The sequence below is a fragment of the Cibotium barometz genome, chromosome 8 (genome assembly GCF_041138505.1).
Source record: "Cibotium barometz isolate CiBa-2024 chromosome 8, ASM4113850v1, whole genome shotgun sequence".
Taxonomy (NCBI): Eukaryota; Viridiplantae; Streptophyta; class Polypodiopsida; order Cyatheales; family Cibotiaceae; genus Cibotium; species Cibotium barometz.
In genome coordinates this window covers 14,612,130-14,633,367 of record NC_141053.1, presented here as the reverse complement: position 1 = coordinate 14,633,367, position 21,238 = coordinate 14,612,130, and the positions used below count along the sequence as shown (strand labels likewise).

At 44.1% G+C, this 21,238-nt stretch overlaps 1 protein-coding gene across 1 annotated transcript in view; it reads right to left on the bottom strand.

Moving 5' to 3' along the window:
- Positions 1 to 21,238, bottom strand: part of LOC147635945 (uncharacterized) — a 34,303-nt gene that overhangs the window by 3,961 nt on the left and 9,104 nt on the right. Inside the window, exon 4 of the mRNA XM_086801352.1 lies at positions 10,038 to 10,123. Within this exon, the coding sequence (XP_086657478.1) occupies positions 10,038 to 10,123 (86 nt within the window). The remainder of the gene's footprint in view (positions 1 to 10,037; positions 10,124 to 21,238) is intronic.

Sequence of the window (21,238 nt, the reverse complement as noted above, 5' to 3'; positions counted from 1 at the left end):
ACCTGTGTTTTGTAAGAAAAAGCAGTGTGGGCAATTTTTAATCATAAACGTGCATCTTATGCATTAAACCATAAAACGAAGCCTCTTCTCAGTACTCAGGGTGGGCCAAAACAGTGGGAAGCAGATTTCAAGCTCATGCAACTCCGAACCAGTTCCAAATGTAAACAAAATTTTAGGTTTGTGAAGGCTTCCGCAACTCAAAATCAAACCTGGAATTCAAATCAACCCAATTCCAAGAAGGCTCAAAGAACCGAGCAAAGCCTTCAGAACATTCGAGAGGGCTGGTGCTTTAATTGTGGCCAGACAAGCCAATGGAAAGGAAGCTGCTCTCAAGCGTAGAAAAAGCAAAAGCCTACGGGAGCTCACTTGACCAAGATTACAGGTAACCCTAAGATTACTTCCGTTCATACCAGGGTGCTTGATCATAGCTCTTGCATGGATTGTAACTTTAGCATGGCAATTTTCGGACCCAATGATCTCATACACATGTATGGATCAATGTGGCAAAAAATTGTACACATCCTATTTGATTCAGGTAGCACTCACAATTATATTAATGCCAAATTGGTGCAAAAATTGGGAGTGGAGACCCAAACAAGTGATCATGTCTACCATGTGAACCTCGAAGCGAGGCATGGATAGATATGGGGTAGATGTGTGACCCAATTACCTATATCTATCCGAAGTTATTCAGATAGTCTAGATTTTTTGTTGATGAATCTAAATAGAGTAGACATTATTATAGGTAAAGAATGGTTTCATAACCATGACCCTAGAAGGATCATAGATTTTCTTTTTTACTAGAAGATTCTCTAGTTTGTCTCAAGGGTGATGTATCTTATTCAGAATGGATTGTTGTTCCGAAATGAAAGGGTTTGCATGCTGACTAGTGCTCAGATTAGGAGGAGGATCCTTTATGACTTTCACGCCATTTCTCCATCAGGTCATCCGGGGTACAGTGAACCTACGATAAAACGTATGTTTTACAAGCCGAAAATGAGGGCAAAAGTCCACAACTCTGTGGTAAAGTGTCGTCAGTGTCAAGTGAATAAGGCTGACCGCCTAAAGGCTGGAGGACTGTTTCATCCTCTGGAGATCCCTTATAGTAAATAGGAAAGTATTTCCACAGATTTTATCACCAGTTTACCATGCACTCGCAGAGAGCATGATGCCATTTGGGTGGTGGTAGACAGATTGACAAAAATGGAAAGATTTTTACCTATAAGAAAAACATTAACAACTCCTAAATTGGCATAGCAACTTGTTGGGCAAGTTTTCAGGTTATATGGTTTACCTTGTGACATAGTGAGTGATAGGGACTCAAAGTTTACTGGACACTACTGGCAACTAGCCTTCCAAAAATTGAAGACCAAACTGAGTTTGAGTTCCTCTAATCCGACAGACAGACGGAGAGGGTGAATCAGGTTTTGGAGCATATGCTTCGTGCATACGTTTCCAAGAGACCATCAAACTAGAGAGGTACGTCCCGATGATTGAGTTTGCCCATGATAGTGCTAAGCATGCGGCCATTGGCTATGGCCCATTTATGCTGATGTACGGATACCAACCTAGATCTCTGGTAACTATGGGACTTGAGGGTATTCACAATGATGCGGCTAGGGATTTCTTGGCACACGTGCAGGAGATGTTAGAGATTCTATCAAGAGTGCTTAGGATAGAGCACGGTTTTATGCTAATAGACAACCTTCATCGAGGGATTTATCCGAGGGAATAGTTTCAGCAAAGACTCAACTGGGAGGCTATGCAAATCTAGCATCAGCAAACGATGGCACAAATTCTGGCATCCCTCCTCAAGATGGCTCAGAATACCTTGTCCTCCACGGTCCACCGCTCCTACCACCACCGTCATACAAACCTCTCCAAATTTTAGTAAGTATGATGGTAAGTGCGATCATGCTGCTGTTACTCAATTAATTCATCAATTTGAAGCACATTTTCCATTAGCTAAAATTTCAAATCTACAAGACAAAGTCCATGTGGCAGCGCCCCAACACATTGGGGAAGCTATTACTTGGTGGCAGCATGTCATGTGCATAGTGTGTATCTACCGTGTGCTACACGCACACAAGACTAGCTTCGAGGTTTGGGGAAGCTTGGAGCTAGGCAGGCTGATTGGCCAGCTGAGTTAGGGATAGACTAACGGGCGGGCACCCAAGTATGGACGGACGGGCGTCCAAGTGTGGACGCCCGATGACCAGCCAAGAGCCTATAAAAGGGTGGCCAAGGTTAGTCATTAGTCATATAGAGTCTCGCGTGACTTTGTGAGAGCTCTATGGTCAGGAGCCTGGATCTAGTGCACATGTGCACCTGCTTCATGCAGCCGAGGCCGGCATCAGTCTCGAGTCCCACGAGGGTAGCTTCGTGGCGGTATGGGACGTCACGAGGTAGAGATTGGTCGGTACGTCCATCTAGTTAGCTCAGCTCGTGGCCCGGTGGGGACAGCCAAGTCTTGTGGGCTTTCCCACGGCTCTCGAGGTTGGGAGGTGAGTCAGGCCTGCACCCCCTTCTTGTTTGTTTCGTTTGTTTGCAGGTTTCGAGTCTTGTACCAGGAGCGTTCTACGAGGAGATCCTATGGGGAATTGACAGTGGTATCAGAGCATGCCTCGTGAACGAGCAAGTCGGTAGGTAGAGGAAAAGAGGTCGAAGAAAAGGTATGAGTTCGAGAAGCTTGCTGTTTTTTCTTTGCATACTGTTGTTTTTCAGATTTAGTATGTTGCTCTTTCATCGTAGGAACCCGTGATGATGGTGATTGTGGTCTAGAAGGGATTGTTTGCTTTGCAAGAAGTAGGGCTTAGATGTTTTCAACTGTTTGAACACTTTGAAGAGAGAGAAAAACAAGCAAAAGCCTGTCGGCTGTTTGTAAGAGAGAGAGAGAGAGAGAGAGAAAGAGAGAGAGGTCGCCGGCTGTAGCTGTGTAGCCCTTGTATGCGCAGCCAGGGCTGGTGCTTATTTGCAGTCGCTAGCGGGCTGTTACACATGTTCTGGCGCACGTGTGCAGGCGCTGGTAAACAGGCTGGCAAGCACAGGCGCCCCTATGATGTGTAGGCGGCCAAGTATACGCACGGGTACACGCAGGCATACAGTCGTGTGCAAGACAGGTGCGCTGGTAGCAGTGCCAACCATGTGATCGCAGGCGTACACAGGCAGTCGACAGATTCCCTTCGTGCGCAGAAACGCTACAGGCGGCACACGTGGGCAGTCGACGGGTGGTACGCAGGCAGGCAGGCGGTGCTCTTGTCCGTGCGCGCCGGCGTGTAGTACACGTTTGCAGTCGGGCCCTTATACGCACGCAGACACGCAGCGCACGTGTGGCAGACAAGTGGGCGCAGCAGAAAATTTCGAAAAGCAAGCCGCCAGTAAGGTTTTTTTAAGCTTTCTTTTTTTTTTAAAAACTACGCTACCTTGCTTTCGTTTTTTTTTTGGCTAAACCTTAGTAAAGGGTTTAAAAACCCACTTTATGCTTTATAGGTTTTTTTTTTTTTAAGGAAACAGAATATATATATATATATAAAACACAAAAGCAAAACCTAAAGATAGCTTTTGGGAAAACCTATATATTCCCCTTAAGTGGGCTTCTAGTCACACATCTCTCAAGTTCTCAAGCTCTCAAGCTCTCGAGTTCCCTAGCACTCTTATTGTGCAAGATCAATTTTTCTCTCACCTTGCCATCTTCAAGATGTCAACCCGTTTTCTTCAAACACAATATATGACCAATCTTGAGGACGAGTTTTACAAACCCACTCAGGGTGGTTCCCTAGTTTTGACCTATTCCAACAAGCTCATTACCATGGCCCAACACTTGGACATATCGAAAAAAGATAAGCTAAAGCAGTACATTAGAGGTTTAGGCACAAACATTAGATACCCAGTTAGAAATTTTGAGCCTAAGACTTATGCACGAGCACTGACACTCACTTAGAATCAAGAACTGATGCTGAATGGAACTTGGAAGTAAGCCCAAGAAGACTCCTAAGCAAAAAGCTAAGGAGAGTCAATCACTGGAGGTTACCTCCAACCGGATGAACAGACACGGTACAAGACAAATAACCATTGTTTCTTATGCCACACTGTAACCGATCAAGGACCCGGAACAATATACAAACACTTCATATACCAAACAGAGTATGAAAACACAGCAAGAAGCCACAATAATATAAAGAAATTGCACTAAGCCGGAAAAGCCGGCCCCCATAGAAACTTCTTTGTTCAATAGAAGCTTTTACAAGAACCCAAGGTGCGGGTGCAAACTTGCAATGGATTTTCCACAAAGCATCAATAGGGCTCTTGCCCAAATCTCTACCCAAAGCCAAGATTCAGCCCCAACTCTACCCGATGCATGGCCAAGATTGTGAGAGAGAAGAAGAACTTAGAAGAACAGTTGAAGTCACATGTGTGCAGGCTGTATGGGTGTTGTACGGCTATCTGGACAACCAGCATGCGACCCACTAGTCGGCGGCCAGCAATAGTAGAGCGTGGTTGTTGGTGGCTCTGTAGGCGACCAACTCCAAAACAGGACAGAAAAAGAGAGAGAAAAGGTGGCTGTCGTCGGCCAGCAATAAGACCAACTTGCAAGAAATAGACAAGAATACTGTGCAATGTAGGTGCTGAATCCCTTGCGCGCATAATAGATAGAAATGTCCTCCAAGCTATCGGCTGTGTGCATCCCAAGGTTAACCATTGTTGTACGGCCAGCGCCAAAAGAGTAGGAGAGATTCAATTGCAGTTGGCCAGAGAGCTTGAGCGCATGACGATAAAAACAGAAGCCCCTCCTTGCTTTTTATAAAGTCGACCAGCCCTCTTTTAGCTTTGCTTTTCCTTTTTGCCAAAAGTGGCTGAGTATGCCCATCCCAGACTTTTTCTTTTCCCAGCTTGCTCCTCAAGCTTTATCTAGGCGCCGCCTTCTGTCCAGGGATCCATGCCCAAATAATAATACGTCCAACCAAAATTTAATGATGTGTGAACCTATTGACTTATAAACCTTATAAGTCACTTTAGTGATAAAATTCCCATGTTGCTCGTGCTGTGTAGCCATCTTTCACGTCAATCCTTGTCTATGAATGCTTTGTCTTCCTTCGATGGAAAATCCATGTTCTCACCTTGGCTCTGTATTGTGTGTGGGCTTGCCCCAAAACGCTGATCAAGACTTGTCAGGGGACCAAATGGTGACATCCCCTCCGCCTTATAAAACAATTGTCCACAACTGTGTAAGCATGATACCGTAGAAATAGTCTTCAAGGATAGCAGATCCACTGCCATGTCATAAATTGGGTATTAAAGCCATAGATCCAGATCCACGATCCAAAATCAGATATGGGCACAAGAGCCAACCGTATCGAGAAACAAACTTTCGTGATATCCGGAGTCACAATTTGATAATAACCAGACACAGGCACAAGAGCCAACTTTGTCCCAAATATCCATAAATCCATAAGTAGCTTAGAGTACCTGCAAAAGAAAATAAGCAGAATACATAGCCACAAAAATATATTGTCATGCCATTGGATTGCATAAGAGCACCACTCCTATGATCCATACGCATGCCCTAGCCAACCATGCTTCACATATCCATGTGGTTCACCAGGGCAACGATCCTTCCATGAAACCATAGATACTCGATAGAGTTTCCCCTTTCCACGAGGCTTTATTTACCAAGGCAATGGCTCTTCCATGAATTCATGAAATACTCACTAGGGTCGCCAACCCTTCCATGAGTTCACATACTAGAGTCACCAACTCTTACATGAGTTCTCAAGGTCACCAACCCTTAGTCACTCAATAGGGTCACATACTCATTAGGGTCACCAACCCTTCCATGAGTTCATGAAATACTCACTGTAGAGAATTACCAACTCTTCCATGAATTCATGAAATACTCACTTGACAGAGTCACCAACTCATGGAGTTTACATAGTCAGCAATGAGAGTCACCAACTCTTCTCACTCACCAGAGTCACCAACTCCTCCGTGAGTTCAAATAACTCACTAGGGTCACCAACCCTTCCATGAGTTCATATAAAATAAGAATGAATCACAGGCATAGAAATCCTGGTTCTCAATAAATATGTCTGTGATTGATAGTTTTACAGGCATTTCGGCCAATGATAGAAATCCATAGAAAAATCGTCGATCCGTAAACCCTTTGTATCCCGAATAAAAGAAGCCACAAACATAGTACATCCCAGTAAAAGGGGAGCCATGGAGTTATATATAAAGCCCATGAATCACCGAGCCAACGATAACCATATAGATGCGCCAAACCATCATGTATGTATAAATCCTTAAGTGAAGATATACCAAAAACTTAGTCCATAGTCGTTGAACATATCCGTATGAAAAACCATATAAACCAAGCTTTTCAATCATTATGTTTACCTAAAACGGTTCAAGGCAAACAACACACAAACCAGGCTTTTCGACCATTATGTTTACCTAAAACAGTTCAAGACAAACAACACACAATTCTCCATGCGCTCATACAAGGGTTAAGTGTCCAAAAACAGTTCAAGACAAACAACACACAATTCTCCATGCTTTTTACAATAAATTGCAAAAAGCACCAACTTTGCAAAACTCAAAGTATACTTGGCTTTTCTTTGCCAGGTTCGTCATGAAGCCCAAAAGAAATATCTCGTCACCATATGCATAAGATATCTTGAGGTATATCTTCATATAGCTTGCTTATGAGCTCGATTTATAATCCATATGGAAAGAGTGCAGAACACGGGCACATAAAGCAAACTCCATACTTCGAGGATAAAATCTGTGAATCCATAAATCCTTAGACCAAGCTGTCTACTACTCACTCTTGACACATGACTGCTTCCATAAGAAAAACTGTTGGTCAGTGTGGTCCCCACTTTTGATCTTTTCTCTTTCTCATTCATGAAAGCAAGCCTCTGCTTCCACGAAAACCCATGCTCTGATACCACTATAACCGATCAGGGACCCGAAACAATATACAAACACTTCATATACCAAATAGAATATGAAAACACAGCAAGAAGCCACAACAATATAAAGACACTGCATTGAGCCGGAACAGTGGGACCTCTGTAGGAACTTCTTTATTCAATAGAAGCTTTTACAAGAACACAAGGTGCGGGCGCAGACTTGCACCGGAATTTCCACAAAGCATTAGCAAGGCTCTTGCCCAGATCTCTATCCACAGCCAAGATACAAACAGCACCAAAATCTGTCCAAAACTGTCCCAAAAACAGTCACAAATTCAGCCCCGACTCTGCCCGATGCATGGCCAAGATTGTAAGAGAGAAGAAGAAGAACAGCTGAAGTCACATGTGTGCAGGCTGTACGGCTGTCTGTACAGCCAGCATGCGACCTGCTAGTCGACGGCCAGCAATAGTAAAGCGTGGTTGTTGGTGGCTCTGTAGGTGACCAGCTCCAAAACAGGGCAGAAAAGGAGAGAAAATGTGGCTTCTGTCAGCCAGCAATAAGACCAACTTGCAGGCAGCCAGTAGACAAGAATACTCTGCAGAGAAGGTGTTGAATCCCTTGTGCACATAAAAGATAGAAAAGTCCTCCAAGCTGTCAGCTGTGCGCATCCCAAGGATAACCGCTGCTGTACGGCCAGCGCAGAAGAGTAGGAGAGATTCAACTGCAGTCGGCCAAAAAGCTTGAGCATATGATGATAAAAACAGAATCCCCTCCTTGCTGTTTATAAAGTCGACCAGCCCTCTTTTAGCTTTGCTTTTCCTTTTTGCCAAAAGTGGCTGAGTATGCCTAAAATATCCCAAACTTTTTCTTGCTCCCCAAGCTTTATCTAGGCGCCGCCTCCTGTCTAGCTATTGCCCGCATTCGGTGCCACCAATGGTATTTATATATACCTAGATGAATCCAAGAACATGCCCAAATTCACCTTATAAGAAAGTGCAATTTATAACCTCATGTTAAGTCATCCACAAGACAATAAACCATCAACTCCATCATGCATAGTATAGACTAGATACATCCCCAGTGCCCAATAGTGAGTGTAGAACTTCACATGCACCCCCCACGCACACACACACACACACACTAGTGGTATTTGATGATCAGCACGAGGGTGAGGAAGAGGGAAAAACGAAGGCTCTCATTTGTACCTATGGCACTGCAAGGGGACAGCTTCATTGTCATCTTTGACATGGGCAATTCGGAAGATGCCATCTCTCCACAGTTGGCAAACAAGATGAGTTGTACCTTGGTTCCTTATCATTTAGATGTGGACAAGTTTACACCTGGTCTACATACACACATCTCTCTGTTTCCCCTCTTTTAAGGTGTGACATGATCCTTGGAATCCAGTGGTTTAGATAGTATGCACCCATTCCTAATTGGAGGCAGGACACTTTCACTATTGCTGAAGGTTTTCCTAAGCCCATCATGATTCGCAGGGATCGGAGCATTCTTAGAATACCATTCATTTCCCATATTTAGGCCCAACGAGCCATAAGAAAAGGAGCAGAGTGTGCATTGCTATATGTCCGCTCTCAGTCTACTGCAGTTCAAATAGCAGAGAATGGCTGGTCTTTTGTCTCAATACAACAACATTATGCTACGAGATGACCTCCCACCCAGTAGACCTGGGGACCATTGCATAGAGTTGGTTCCTGGTTCAGAGCCTCCCAGCAAGTTCCCCTACCGCCTTTCTAAGGAATCGGAGAGCGAGCTGGAGCAACAGTTATCCCAGCTACTCCGGCCTGGATTTATCCGACCTTCCTCCTCTCCATTTGCTGCTCCCATTTTGTTTGTCCAAAAGAACGATAAGACCGCACGCTAATGTGTGGATTATACGGCGCTAAATAAGCTAACGGTGGACACGTTCAAAGGTCATTTATGACAAGAGTGTTTAGATATCCGATAGTTCTGTGGTTCTCAAAGAGGGAAGGTATTTTTTTTAATATCCCCTAGGTACAAGGAATTACCCAATCTTGATAGGATAGGTAATTTAATTAGCTATGACAATCGTCTCTATGATGTCAGATTATCTGATTCCTCAAGAGTTGGATTGAGGGATTGTTGTGTTCCACACAGTTGAACGAACAACGGCTGCAAATTTAGTCAGTTTCTATGACAGAGTTACGAGTGAAAAGTGCATGAATGATGAACCAGATTATGGACTCAGTTGTTAGATGTAGCTTGAGTTTCCACTATTTATTTCCAAGACTAGGAATGTCTTTCATTTGGAAGATAGTTGCTAGTTTACAGCATAGGTTTCCTATTTTTCTTTCTTAGACAGATTTTATTTCCAAGAGTGGAAACGTCTGAGGAGGGGAAGTATATTATGTACCTATTGCTAATCCTCGATATTAGTAGCCTAATCTGGTAGGGTTAGGGGAGCCCTGGTATTAGGAGAAAGCAAGCTAATACAGGCAGTAAGGTTATTATTGATAAATCCATGCATAGTGGCTCTTTATAATAGGATGGTTATTTACAACAGCAGTGGGCGCTATATAAGTGAAAACATGGGTTATTATTGTATAACCTCCCTACTGGTCAGAGTTCGGTTCGAAGCATAGAACCTATATTTGGGAGGTGAGCTAGCTTGCACCCCTCTTAGGGGGCTTGTACTAATCACTGGTGTTTTGCGTTTAGGAGATCCGTGGGTTGTAGCATAAAGGTCCAAGACAGACTGGACCCCAAAACTCTTTTATAAAAGTTTATACAATATGATACACAAAGCATGAAAATGGACCTCAAAACTCTTTTATAAAAGTTTATACAATATGTGCAGAATATTCCATATGATACGCAAAGCATGAAAATGGATCATGGGATTCCATACTTATAAGGAATGCAGCTACCCAAACAAGCACGTTAACTCAGCTCAACGCTCAACAGCCTGATGGATTGTTCACTCAAGCTAGAGTTATGAATTGACAAAAATCAAACTAGCCTCTCTTCAGTAATGCTTTTCATTGAAAGAATGGGACTAAGCTGAGATAAAAATAACAAATGAAGTATGCAATTAATTCCAGATTGCTAGAGCTACAGCCTTGATCAGAAATGGGTAAAACTTTGACCTTGTTGGCATCTTCATTGAAACAAGAAAAGATGAGACCTATAAAACCCAGATCCAATAGCTGATACATTCCCTGAGTTCTTACATCTGCAAAAGAAAAGTCAACCATATCACATCATTATTGAACCTATGAAGATTCACAAGAAAACTCAAAGCATGAACATATGATTCCGAATATAGCAGGACATGTAAAATGCAGTGAGTGTCTTCAAATCTTTCAATTGAGAAAAACAAAATTGAAAATCAAAAGAAAAAAAGGATACAATTCAACCCGTACGCTCCAGCATACAAACAAGACCATTAAATTGTCTTTATAGAATAATTTGATGCAAAAGTCATCCCAGACAAGGATTAAAAGGACCTTTTTTGCTGAAGTCACATGTCACCTGCATCTCGCACTTGGATGCCACGTGGACATATGTATAGCAAGTGCAGGAGCTGGAGTGGAAATAGGCCCCTTGTGAGCCAATTTCGACCCGTACGCTCCAGCATACAAACAAGACCATTAAATTGTCTTTATAGAATAATTTGATGCAAAAGTCATCATAGACAAGGATTAAAAAGACCTTTTTTGCTGAAGTCACATGTCACCTGTATCTCACACTTGGATGCCACATGGACATATATGTATAGCAGGTGCAGGACCTAGAGTGGAAATTGGCCCCTTGTGAGCCAATTTGGACCCGTTCGCTCAAGCATACAAACAAGACCATTAAATTGTCTTTATAGAATAATTTGATGCAAAAGTCATCATAGACAAGGATTAAAAAGACCTTTTTTGCTGAAGTCACATGTCACCTGCATCTCGCACTTGGATGCCATGTGGACATATATGTACAGCAGATGCAAGAGTTGGAGTGGAAATCGGCCGAGCCCCAGTTCGGGATGAGTTAGCCAAGGTTCCACTCTAAGCATCCAAGGTCACGTGTACAAGTCCTGTACATGGTCTTAGTCAAGTGTGCAATGCCAGTCCGTACTATGAGTCACCCTCTGGAATGATGACACGTGTTCCCGGTATTCGGCTTGTAGCCAGATGCCAGGCATATGAGGAAGCATGTAGTTGCATGTAAGATTGCATATACAGTATAGGGTTTTACCCAATACTTGGGCCATGTGGGGCAGCCCATGGGCCATGGCTTTGGCCCATAGAGCCCCATTGCATGTGTGGCCAGCCCTTATAGGGCACACGCCTTGTAGGCTTGTTGGCCAGCCCTCTGAGGTTTGGGCAGCATGGCAGCCAGCCAAGAGGCTGTGGCCCAGTCGGCCAGCCCTAGAGGCTACACAGCCAGGCGGCCACGCCATGCAGGGCCAGCAACAAGGCAGCACCAGCAGAACCAAGGCGGCCAGCATGGGAAAAAGGAGCCCATTTAATAGCATAAAAAACAGGTCGTGGGCAATAAAGTAACAGGCCAATAGCTGTTATAGACCACCGACCAGCAGATTTATTGACTATATAAGCATGGGCTTAGTAAAGGTCAAAACATCTCATTATTCACAAAGTGCTGAAGAACTCCAAGGGCCAGGACATCCAAAGGGAGCTTAACGCAACGGTGGACTTGAAGGTCAAGAATCAGGTCATCTTCAGGCTGCAGGTTTACAGCCGAGGAAGATCTCCCAAGAAGTTATTCATTTTTCTCATCATTCAATAAAGCAGATACAGCATCCTTGGTGGAGGCCCTGCAGAGGGTATTTGGGACCCATCGGGTGTACCGTGTCTTTATTGTGGTTCTCTTCTCTCTCTCTCCCCCCCCCTCTGTCTTGCACTCTTACGTTCCACCACATTGTGCAATCGTCATGAGCCAACGTGCTGAATATTCACTATCTAAAGTAAAATCCTGTATGTAAGCTTCCGCCTATTACAGTGGTGTAGCATGCACCAAGCTAGGACCGTGTGAAACAACGAAGCCTTTCTTTAAACCTGAGTTTAGTGAGTCATTAGCAATCCTTTAAAACAGCATACATGAATCTGAAATAGACATCGTAGAGACGACACCAAATGGGGTCCCGAATTACCCACTAAATGCTAGTCAACTGCCGACTTCTCACGACTAACATTGAATGTTTAATCGGCTGCCTTTATCGGGTCAGGTGGCTGCCAATCCTGGCCGACTGCTCCATAACCTCCCAATGGCTGGTCAACTGAGCCTAAGGTATGACTAAGGGATTGTCTACCCCTTGCAAGGCTAGCCCACACTTTGGGGGCTGCCTTGGGGCTAGCCCAAGGTCACCACAAAATGTTTCACAATTGAAATGAAACGATGCTGAAACGATTTATTTTGGAACAAAACGTTTCAACACCAGGTAGGTGGACAGTGAAACGTTGGACCGAAATGATGATATACATAAAATGTGAAGGTACTTGTCATGTGCACAGTGTGTATCTACCGTGTGCTACACGTACGCAAGACTAGCTTCGAGGTTTGGGGAAGCTTGGAGCTCGGCAAGCTGATTGGCCAGCTGAGTTAGGGATAGACTAACGGGCGGGCACCCAAGTATGGACGAGCAGGTACCCAAGTGTGGACGCCCGATGACCGGCCAAGAGCCTATAAAAGGGTGGCCAAGGTTAGTCATTAGTCATATAGAGTCTCACGAGATTTGCTCTTTTCCGCCTACCATTTGGTACAATCCTTCTCGCCACGCCCCGTGTGGTGGCAGAAAAACAAAGGTTTTCTTTGAAGCACCGTTCCTTCTCATCTGACTACAAGAATCCTCCAGTAAGGCCCTCCTTGACCTTTTCTTTTGGGATCTTCTTAGGTCCATCTTATCACTCCTTCACGGAGCTATTCTAGACCTTCTTCTTTTGATCCTTCTTGTTCTTGTTGTTGTTGGGAGCCCCCTTACCTGGATGTTGGTTAGACGCCTGGTTTTGCTGGTTGGTCTGCGTCTACTGAGGTTTGGGGGTGACTGGAGCGGTCTTGGGCTTGCCTTCATTGAGCATCATCTCATGATTCTGTGCAAGAGTCAAAGCCCTATCATATGTCTAAGGTTCAAAATTTCAAACGGGGAACCAAATGTTTGGATCCAATCCTCGAATGAGCTGCTTGAGCTTCTCCTTCTCGGATTTCCCCAACTGTTGGGCTGATGTGATCACCTTGTTGAAGTAGGTGAGCACAGGGAACCGTTCTAAGTGAGTTTATAGAACTCATCTTCAAGATTTGTCATGTACCGTGGAGGTAGAAACCTGGTCTTCAAAATGTCACTGAGATCCCTTTCCAAACCCCTTCCGCGATCCCTACTTCGGCTATCTCCCTTGAGGAGTTAACACAGCATTCCCCTACCTTACATGAATTGCAGGTACGGGAGGTAGAGCTTCGAACACAAGCAACAGCCCGCGCTGCTGCATTGGAGGACCAACGTCGACGCGTGGAGCACGAGTGATACCTTGTAGTTCTTGACACAAGGACGGGTACCTGCGACTTCTTCAACTCACCTTCACAAGAAGGTGAATTTTAGTATCCATAATGGTAAACTTGATCCCACAACACTGTATTCTTGGATTCGTCAGTTTGAAGCCTACTTTGCTGCTCGTAGGAAGTCAAACATAGAAAAGGTGGTGTTAGCTAGTTACTACATCGAGGGGGAAGCAATCTCTTGGTGGACTCATTGGGCTCAAGTGGGACCAATTTGTCACCGACCTTAAGAAGTGGCTTCTACTGCCTTATCTTGAGCGACTCAAGGACGAGCATCGAGGATTGCGCTAGAATGCGCTACCTATCCTCCAATTTGCAAATAAAGTCACTCACTTGGGTTTACAGTTGCAAAAATTGGATGCAGATAAACGAGGACAATTCCTCTATGGTTTGGACACGCAAATCCAATGGGATGTGCGCACTTTGAACCAGAGGTGTCATGTGCATGACAATGGCGCTAACCGAAGGTGTGGGAGTTGGAGGACTAGTGACAACCTGGGGGGGGGGGGGGGCAGTGTGGGAGACTCGCTCACCACGACTGATATCAAGGCCGGAGTGGTGGTCTAAGCAGGGGTCTTCTTAGGACAATCCTTAGAAGTGTGTTCGTTTGTATGACAAAGAAACACCGCCCCTTCTTGTTGTATTGTTCACGCTCTTCGGGACTGAGCTTATCACTTGTCTTGCCAGCCAGAGCCTTTTGGTCTGGAATAAGGCGAGGTCTGTTATTCAAGTTCTTGGAACCAAAGACTCCCAAGGTAGACCCTCACTGGGTCTAGTTCTGACCCTTGCTAGAGACAGTGACTACCTTGGCTACCCCAGGCGCTGGGAGGTCTTTGGTTTTCCGTTATTGTACTTCATCTTTGCACTTTGCACAAGAGCAAGTGCCCGATTCTCTATTCGCAACCCCAATCCTCTTTGTGAAAAAGAAGGATGGATCCTCCCGACTTTGCGTGGATTATAACGCGCTCAACAAGCTAACGATAAAGAGAAAGCTCCCTATTCGAGGCTCCCTATGTCTCGGATTGATTACATCTTATTGCTATTAAGCATGGCCAGCCACTTCATAGCCTATGAAGCAAGAGCATGAGCAATAGACAGCTTGGTCTAAGGATTTATGAATTCACAAAATTTATCTTGGAAGTATGGAGTTGGCTTTATGTGCACATGTTTAGCACTCTTTCCATATGGATATTGTGGATTATATTATCAAGCTTACAGGCAACCTATATGGAGATATATCTCAGGATATCTGAAGGATATGGTGACGAGATATTTCTTTTGGCTTCATGACCAACCTGGCAGAGAAAAGCTAAGTATACTTTAAGTTTGCAAAGTTGGTGCTTTTGCTATTTACTATGAAGTATTTTTTATGTTCACTAACCCTTGTACAGCCATGCATGTTATTGTTTGCCTTGAGATGGTTTCAGGGAAACATTGTTTATGGCTCCCTTTATTGGGATGGACTATATCTATGGAGATTTCTGTCTTGCACGAGATTTATATAAATATTGGGCTTCACAAGCAATTTCTATGGACGAATCTATCCAAGTTTACAGAGAAGAAATCTTTGGATATCTCATGGATATGATGCTTTTATGGATAAAGTCCACCTCTACTTGAAGGTGTGTGGTTAGCACGGAGTATGTGGTAAGAGTTATGGTATACAAGGATTATGGTATACAAGTCTATGGATTCCTGGACTTCTTTTCTAGGGATTTGGATCTATCCTCAGGTTTATGGATTATTCTTTTTGGCTCCCTTTATTTGGGATGCATTGGACTTATGAAACTCATGGTTCACATACCCTGTGTAGTGTTCTCTTGTCCTACGTGCTCTCTTGAAGATTGTTTCTACCATGTGTGGGTGGAACAATAGAGAGTAGATGGAAGGGAACATGGGCGCACTTTAGAGGGTAGTGTCGAGCACAACATACCGTGTGTAATGTTCTCTTGTCCTACGTGCTCTCTTGAAGATTGTTTCTACCATATCTGGGTGGAACAATAGAGAGCAGATGGAAGGGAACATGGGCACTTGAGAGGGTAGTGTGAGTTGGTGGCCGAAATGTCTCCAAACTATTGGCCAAGTGGTAAAGTGGACATGACGCCTCGTTGGCACGAGACTTATGTCTATGCCAAGGGTCATGTGGACCGATGTCTTGTTGGTAGGAGACTTATTTTGTCTCGCCCATTTACTTGGGACATGGATTATGATATCTAGACTTATGGGACTGATTTGTCTCGCCCATTTACTTGGGACATGATTATGATATCTGGACTTATGGGACTGTTTTGTCTTGCCCATTTATTTGGGACATGGATTTATTTATTTTTAAAAGCCATATTAGAATCCCTATCTCCCCATACAGAGGCCAAGAGGTTCATTGTTCATCTCACCATGCATGTGGATTCATGTTGGAATTGTGAGAGGGCAATTCAATGAACACTCCACCATACACGTGGATTCGTGTTGCGATTGTGGAGTGAGTGTTTTATTGTTTCCACACCATGCTTGTTGATCAGAGTTGGGATTGTATGGAAGAACATGGGAGCTGTTGGGATTGGGAGAAAGGATTGCCAAAACTATGGAGTACCAGCTTTTCTGTCACCATGGTTTGTGCTCTTGAATGGCAACAGTTTGTGTGCATAGCACATGTTTCTGTGCGAGGCACTAGTTTCTTCTGCATGGCACTTATTTAAGTGTCTTAGCACCTGGTTCGTGATTTTCATTGGCATATGATTATCTCATTGATATTGGTGATTGAGACACAATTGGCTCTTGTGCCTGTGCCTAGCATATCTTCCATGGAATTCTCGCCCATTTATTTTTGGACATGATTTTGATATTGGTATTATGGAGACTTATTTAGTCTCACCATTTCTTTGGGACATGGATTCTTCCGTTGTATTAGATTTTTGAGACTACCTCGTCTCGCCCACTTAATGGGACATGATTATATCTTGAATATATGGCTTGAAGCTTAAAGTTGCGGACAACTTTTAAGAAGCTGAGGAGGATGTCACCAGCCTGGACATTTCCCAGTATGAAAGGGGTCTGGTGAACTCCAGGATGGCAAATATTTGGAAAGTACAAGTTTTGGGAATGGGGCTAGAATACAAAGGACCACACTCCTAAAATTTAGGAGTTGCTATTTTTGATCTAACTCCGATGGAAATTCTGTTCACGTCATTACATCACGAATTGAGCAAATACCAAGAGTTGGCGAAGTGCCTATGACAGAATGTCTACTAGTTGGGATATTTTTAGAGATAAGGTTTATGGAAGAACCCATCTCTTAGATTGGGACATGTGGCAAGAAACTGGATCAAAGTGAGACAAGTGGCCTGACAGTTGTTAGAAAGTGGATCAAAGTGAGACAAGTGGCCTCACACTTGTCACTTCAGCTATTGTGTGGCTCTCCACTTGTCATTGTAGCCTTCTCTTGCCATTTTAGCTCATGGGAGGCCCAAATCTATAGATTGGAGCCCTCTCTCTTCATTAATGGAGGTCTCTTGCTGCACACTAGCCTCTACCACCATTACACGTAGCCCTAAGGATGGCTACTCTCTTTCTCTCTCTCTTGAAGGCTGCCCATGAAGAATACCTGCTGCTGCTGGGGACTGTTTTGGAGGCTTCCATCGCGAAGAAAGACTTAAGGCAAGGGTATTTAATCATTTATTATGATTTCTAGCCATTGTACTTGTTGTACCAACCCTTGTACTTGCTCTACCAACCACTATATTGGCTGTACAAGCCACTGTACTGGCTGTACCAGCCACTGTACTAGCTGTACCAGCCCTTGTACCAGCCACTGTACCTACTGTACCAATCACTGTACCTACTGTACCGGCTGAATGGAGAGCTGAACCTACCAGCTCTATTACATGAAGACCCGTGGTTTTTGGGGAAGAATCAATACCCACACGGAGGTATATGGATTATATTGTTGGCTCGGCATTTCTACAGCTTGTGTTCCGGCTTGGTAGCCTCATGTTGGGCTGTGTTATGGCATTTGTATATGGATAATCCAGCATCTCCCGTGGGGAGAGTAAGGCCCTCAAAGCTTGTACATGATATTATTCTCCTTGGGTAATAAAATACTCCAAGGGGGGGGTCGGCCCATTCCGGCCTCTATGTCATGTGCAAGCTCCATTTTCGACATTTGTGGATGTTTTGTCCATCTTTATGTTTTATGCAAAGTGATGATGGATATGTGTTAAGGCTGTGGCCATGTTTAAATGTTTTAATATGCATTGATGGTATCAACAAGTGTGTCAAAGGCCCTAGTCCCCCGGGCACCGCCGCGAGTTACAGCTTTAGGAATGGGGGATTATCCTAGAATACGAAGGACCACACTCCTAAAATTTAGGAGAGTTGCTATTTTTGGTCTGACTCCGATGGAAATTCTGTTCGCGTCATTACATCTCGAATTGAGCAGATACCAAGAGTTGGTAAAGTGCCTATGATAGAATGTCTACCAATTGGCATATTTTTAGAGATAAAGTTTATGGAAGGACCCATCTCTTAGATTGGGACATGTGGCAAGAAAGTGGACCAAAGTGAGAAAGTGGCCTGACACTTGTTAGAAAGTGGATCAAAGTGAGACAAGTAGCCTCACACTTGTCACTTCAGCTATTGTGTGGCTCTCCACTTGTCATTGTAGCCTTCTCTTGCCATTTTAGCTCATGGGAGGCCCAAATCTATAAATTGTAGCGCTCTCTCTTCATTAATGGAGGCTCTCTTGCTGCACACTAGCCTCTACCACCGTTACAGGCAGCCCTAAGGATGGCTACTCTCTTTCTCTCTCTCTTGAACGTTGCCCATGAAGAATACCGACTGTTGGGGACTATTTTGGAGGCTTCCATCACGAAGAAATACTTAAGGCAAGGGTATTTAATCATTTATTATGATTTCTAGCCATTGTACTTGTTGTACCAGCCCTTGTACTTGCTGTACCAGCCACTGTACTGGTTGTACAAGCCCTTGTACCTACTGTACCAACCACTGTACTGGCTGTACCAGCCCTTGTACTTGTTGTACCTATTGTACCAGCCACTATTTTGGTTGTACCAATCCTTGTACCAGCTGTACCAACCACTGTACCTACTGTACCAGCCATTGTACCTATTGTACCGGCTGAATGGAGAGCTGAACCTGTTGTACCAGCTCTATTGCATGAAGACCCGTGGTTTTTGGGGAAGAATCAATACCCACACGGAGGTATATGGATTATATTATTGGCTCGGCATTTCTACAGCCTGTGTTCCGGCTTGGTAGCCTCGTGTTGGGCTATGTTATGGCATTTGTATATGGATAATCCGGCATCTCCCGTGGGGAGAGTAAGGCCCTCAAAGCTTGTACATGATATTATTCTCCTTGGGTAATAAAATACTCCAAGGGGGGGGGGGGGGGGTCGGCCCATTCCGGCCTCTATGTGGTGTCACATGTGCAACCTCCATTTTTAGCATTTGTGGATGTTTTGTCCAGCTTTATGTTTTATGCAAAGTGATGATGGATATGTGTTAGGTTGTGGCCATGTTTAAATGTTTTAATATGCATTGATGGTATCAACAAGTGTGTCAAGGCCCTAGTCCCCCGGGCACCGCCGCGAGTTACAGGACATCCCCAAAACAGCACTCCGTATTGAGCGGGCCCGCTATGAGTTCATGGTCATGCCTTTTGGTTTAACAAATGCCCCAGCTACATTTAACCGCATGATGATGCGGTTTTTTAGCCCATACCTCCTCTGGATCTCCGTCCACATCTGTTGAGCATTACTCCGAGTAGAGATAAACTGTGACTGTATAGACGAAATCATGCAATGGATGATGATAAGACGGGCCTATGCATCCAATATGCTTCTCAAAGTAGGGTCCACCGAGTGAGGTGTGGAAATGGACATCCACACACCGACTCCTCCTAGTAATAACTAAGTGCAGAAAGACCAAGTATGATAGTTGGTTGTTGTAAGCTTCATGGAGTCACTAACTTGGGGAGGATTGTAGGATGGAATATGGGTAGGGGTGGGGGCAAGACTTGGATAAGAGAAACTTAGAGAGAAAGATTGGGAAGAGGAACCACCATGAGAGTGGGAGTAGGGGATCCAAGCAATGAAGGTGCTAGAGTATCAGCTGGAGAAGGAGCAGCAATACAGAAATCTCCTGAAGCCATGTCCTCTGACAAGAAACCTTCTCTGAATCAAGAGGACTGTAAAAAACAGCAAATAGCCTCCTCTCAAGCTGTGCACAGCAAGAGGAGAGATAGAAGAAAGGGAGAGAGGGTGGGAAAAGAGAAATAGAGAAAGCAAATCTCTCAGGAACCCTATCCTCAGCACCTAGAAGAGAGTAAACGCAGGAGTCCCAAGGTAGATATGCAAAAAACGCAGCAAGATGATGTCTGCTCCGATCAGAAAAATGGAGCACCTTCTGCCTGTGGATTAGCGTTGGGCTCTGATACCATGAAAGAAAGAGAAAACACAGGCAAAACACATAAGAGCATGTATTCACACAAAGTCCTTCCTACTGAGTTTCTGTCAAACCTCTGAAGATGCAGGGCAAACTCAGCCATAATGAAGCCTAGCACTAAGAAGAGTAGCAAATAGAAAGAAATAGTGTAGCAAATAAGTAGTTGATAGGGCAAATGCACTGCTAAAGATAGAAAGAATTAGCATAATATCTACAAAATATGCTAATGCAGGGTCTCATTAAATGACCAGTACAAGCATGAAAAGGTACATTTAGACCCTCTAGAGATGATATATATTCCAACAGAAATGGCATGGCCTTGTGGCGTCCAATGCCTGTTCCCATTGAGTACCGAATTCCATGGAATCCACGTACTTGTGCTTCATTTCATCTAATCCTTACCAGCAAATTCCATCCGTGTGGATTGGGTATAGGACACAAGTTCCTTTCCTACTCAAGGCATCGGCCATTGGGTTGGCCTTGCCCGGAAGATACTTGATCATGCCACCAAACTATTGGAAAATCTTGCTCCAAAGGTGGACAGTCACTCCAACTCGCCCTTGGCATTGTCTGAAGCCAACACAAAGCTTGGTGATCTATGCGAACCTCAAAATCGCGCCCATAAAGAAAATGTTTCCAATGCTTTAGGGCCTGTATCACCACAAGGAGTTCCCGGTCATAGACCGAGTAGTTCTTCTCTGGAGGGAGCATGTCATGTGCATCCATTAATCCCGATGCTCATACACATGTATATTCTCATTAGCAAATATATGGGCAGATTTAGAGCGGATTTTGCAGCCCTACAAGCTCCGGGAAGTGCCCAAGGCATAGCTCAATAGTTGGGGCACCTTTTGGGCATAGTTTGAACGCAAAATATGACTTTTTGGACAATGTTTTGTGGGAAAAATACGCAAAACCGAATTGATTACGAATTCGTACCTTTCGCCTATAAATCAGATCATTAGGTATTCATTAGAATCATCATTCATAGATCAAGAGGATCCATTTGTCAGAGTCTGCAAGGACACAGAGGTGGATTAGCAGGAGCTTCTCTTGTCGATTGCAAGTAGAGGGCTACAGGGATCTTTGGTATGCATCATGAAGCTGTGAATCAGCAAGATCATTTGCATGAAGTTGTGAATAAGCAAGATCATTGTATATATAGCATGTTTTGGCAATATATAGTAGATTCGGTCTCTCACAGCCACAAAGAGATCCAACACTTGAGCTAGAGACTAAAATATTGAATGTATTTGAATATGTGTTGAGTAAAATATGAAGGTACAATGACCATGCTTATATACATCTCATGTAGAGCAATCGGCCAGTAG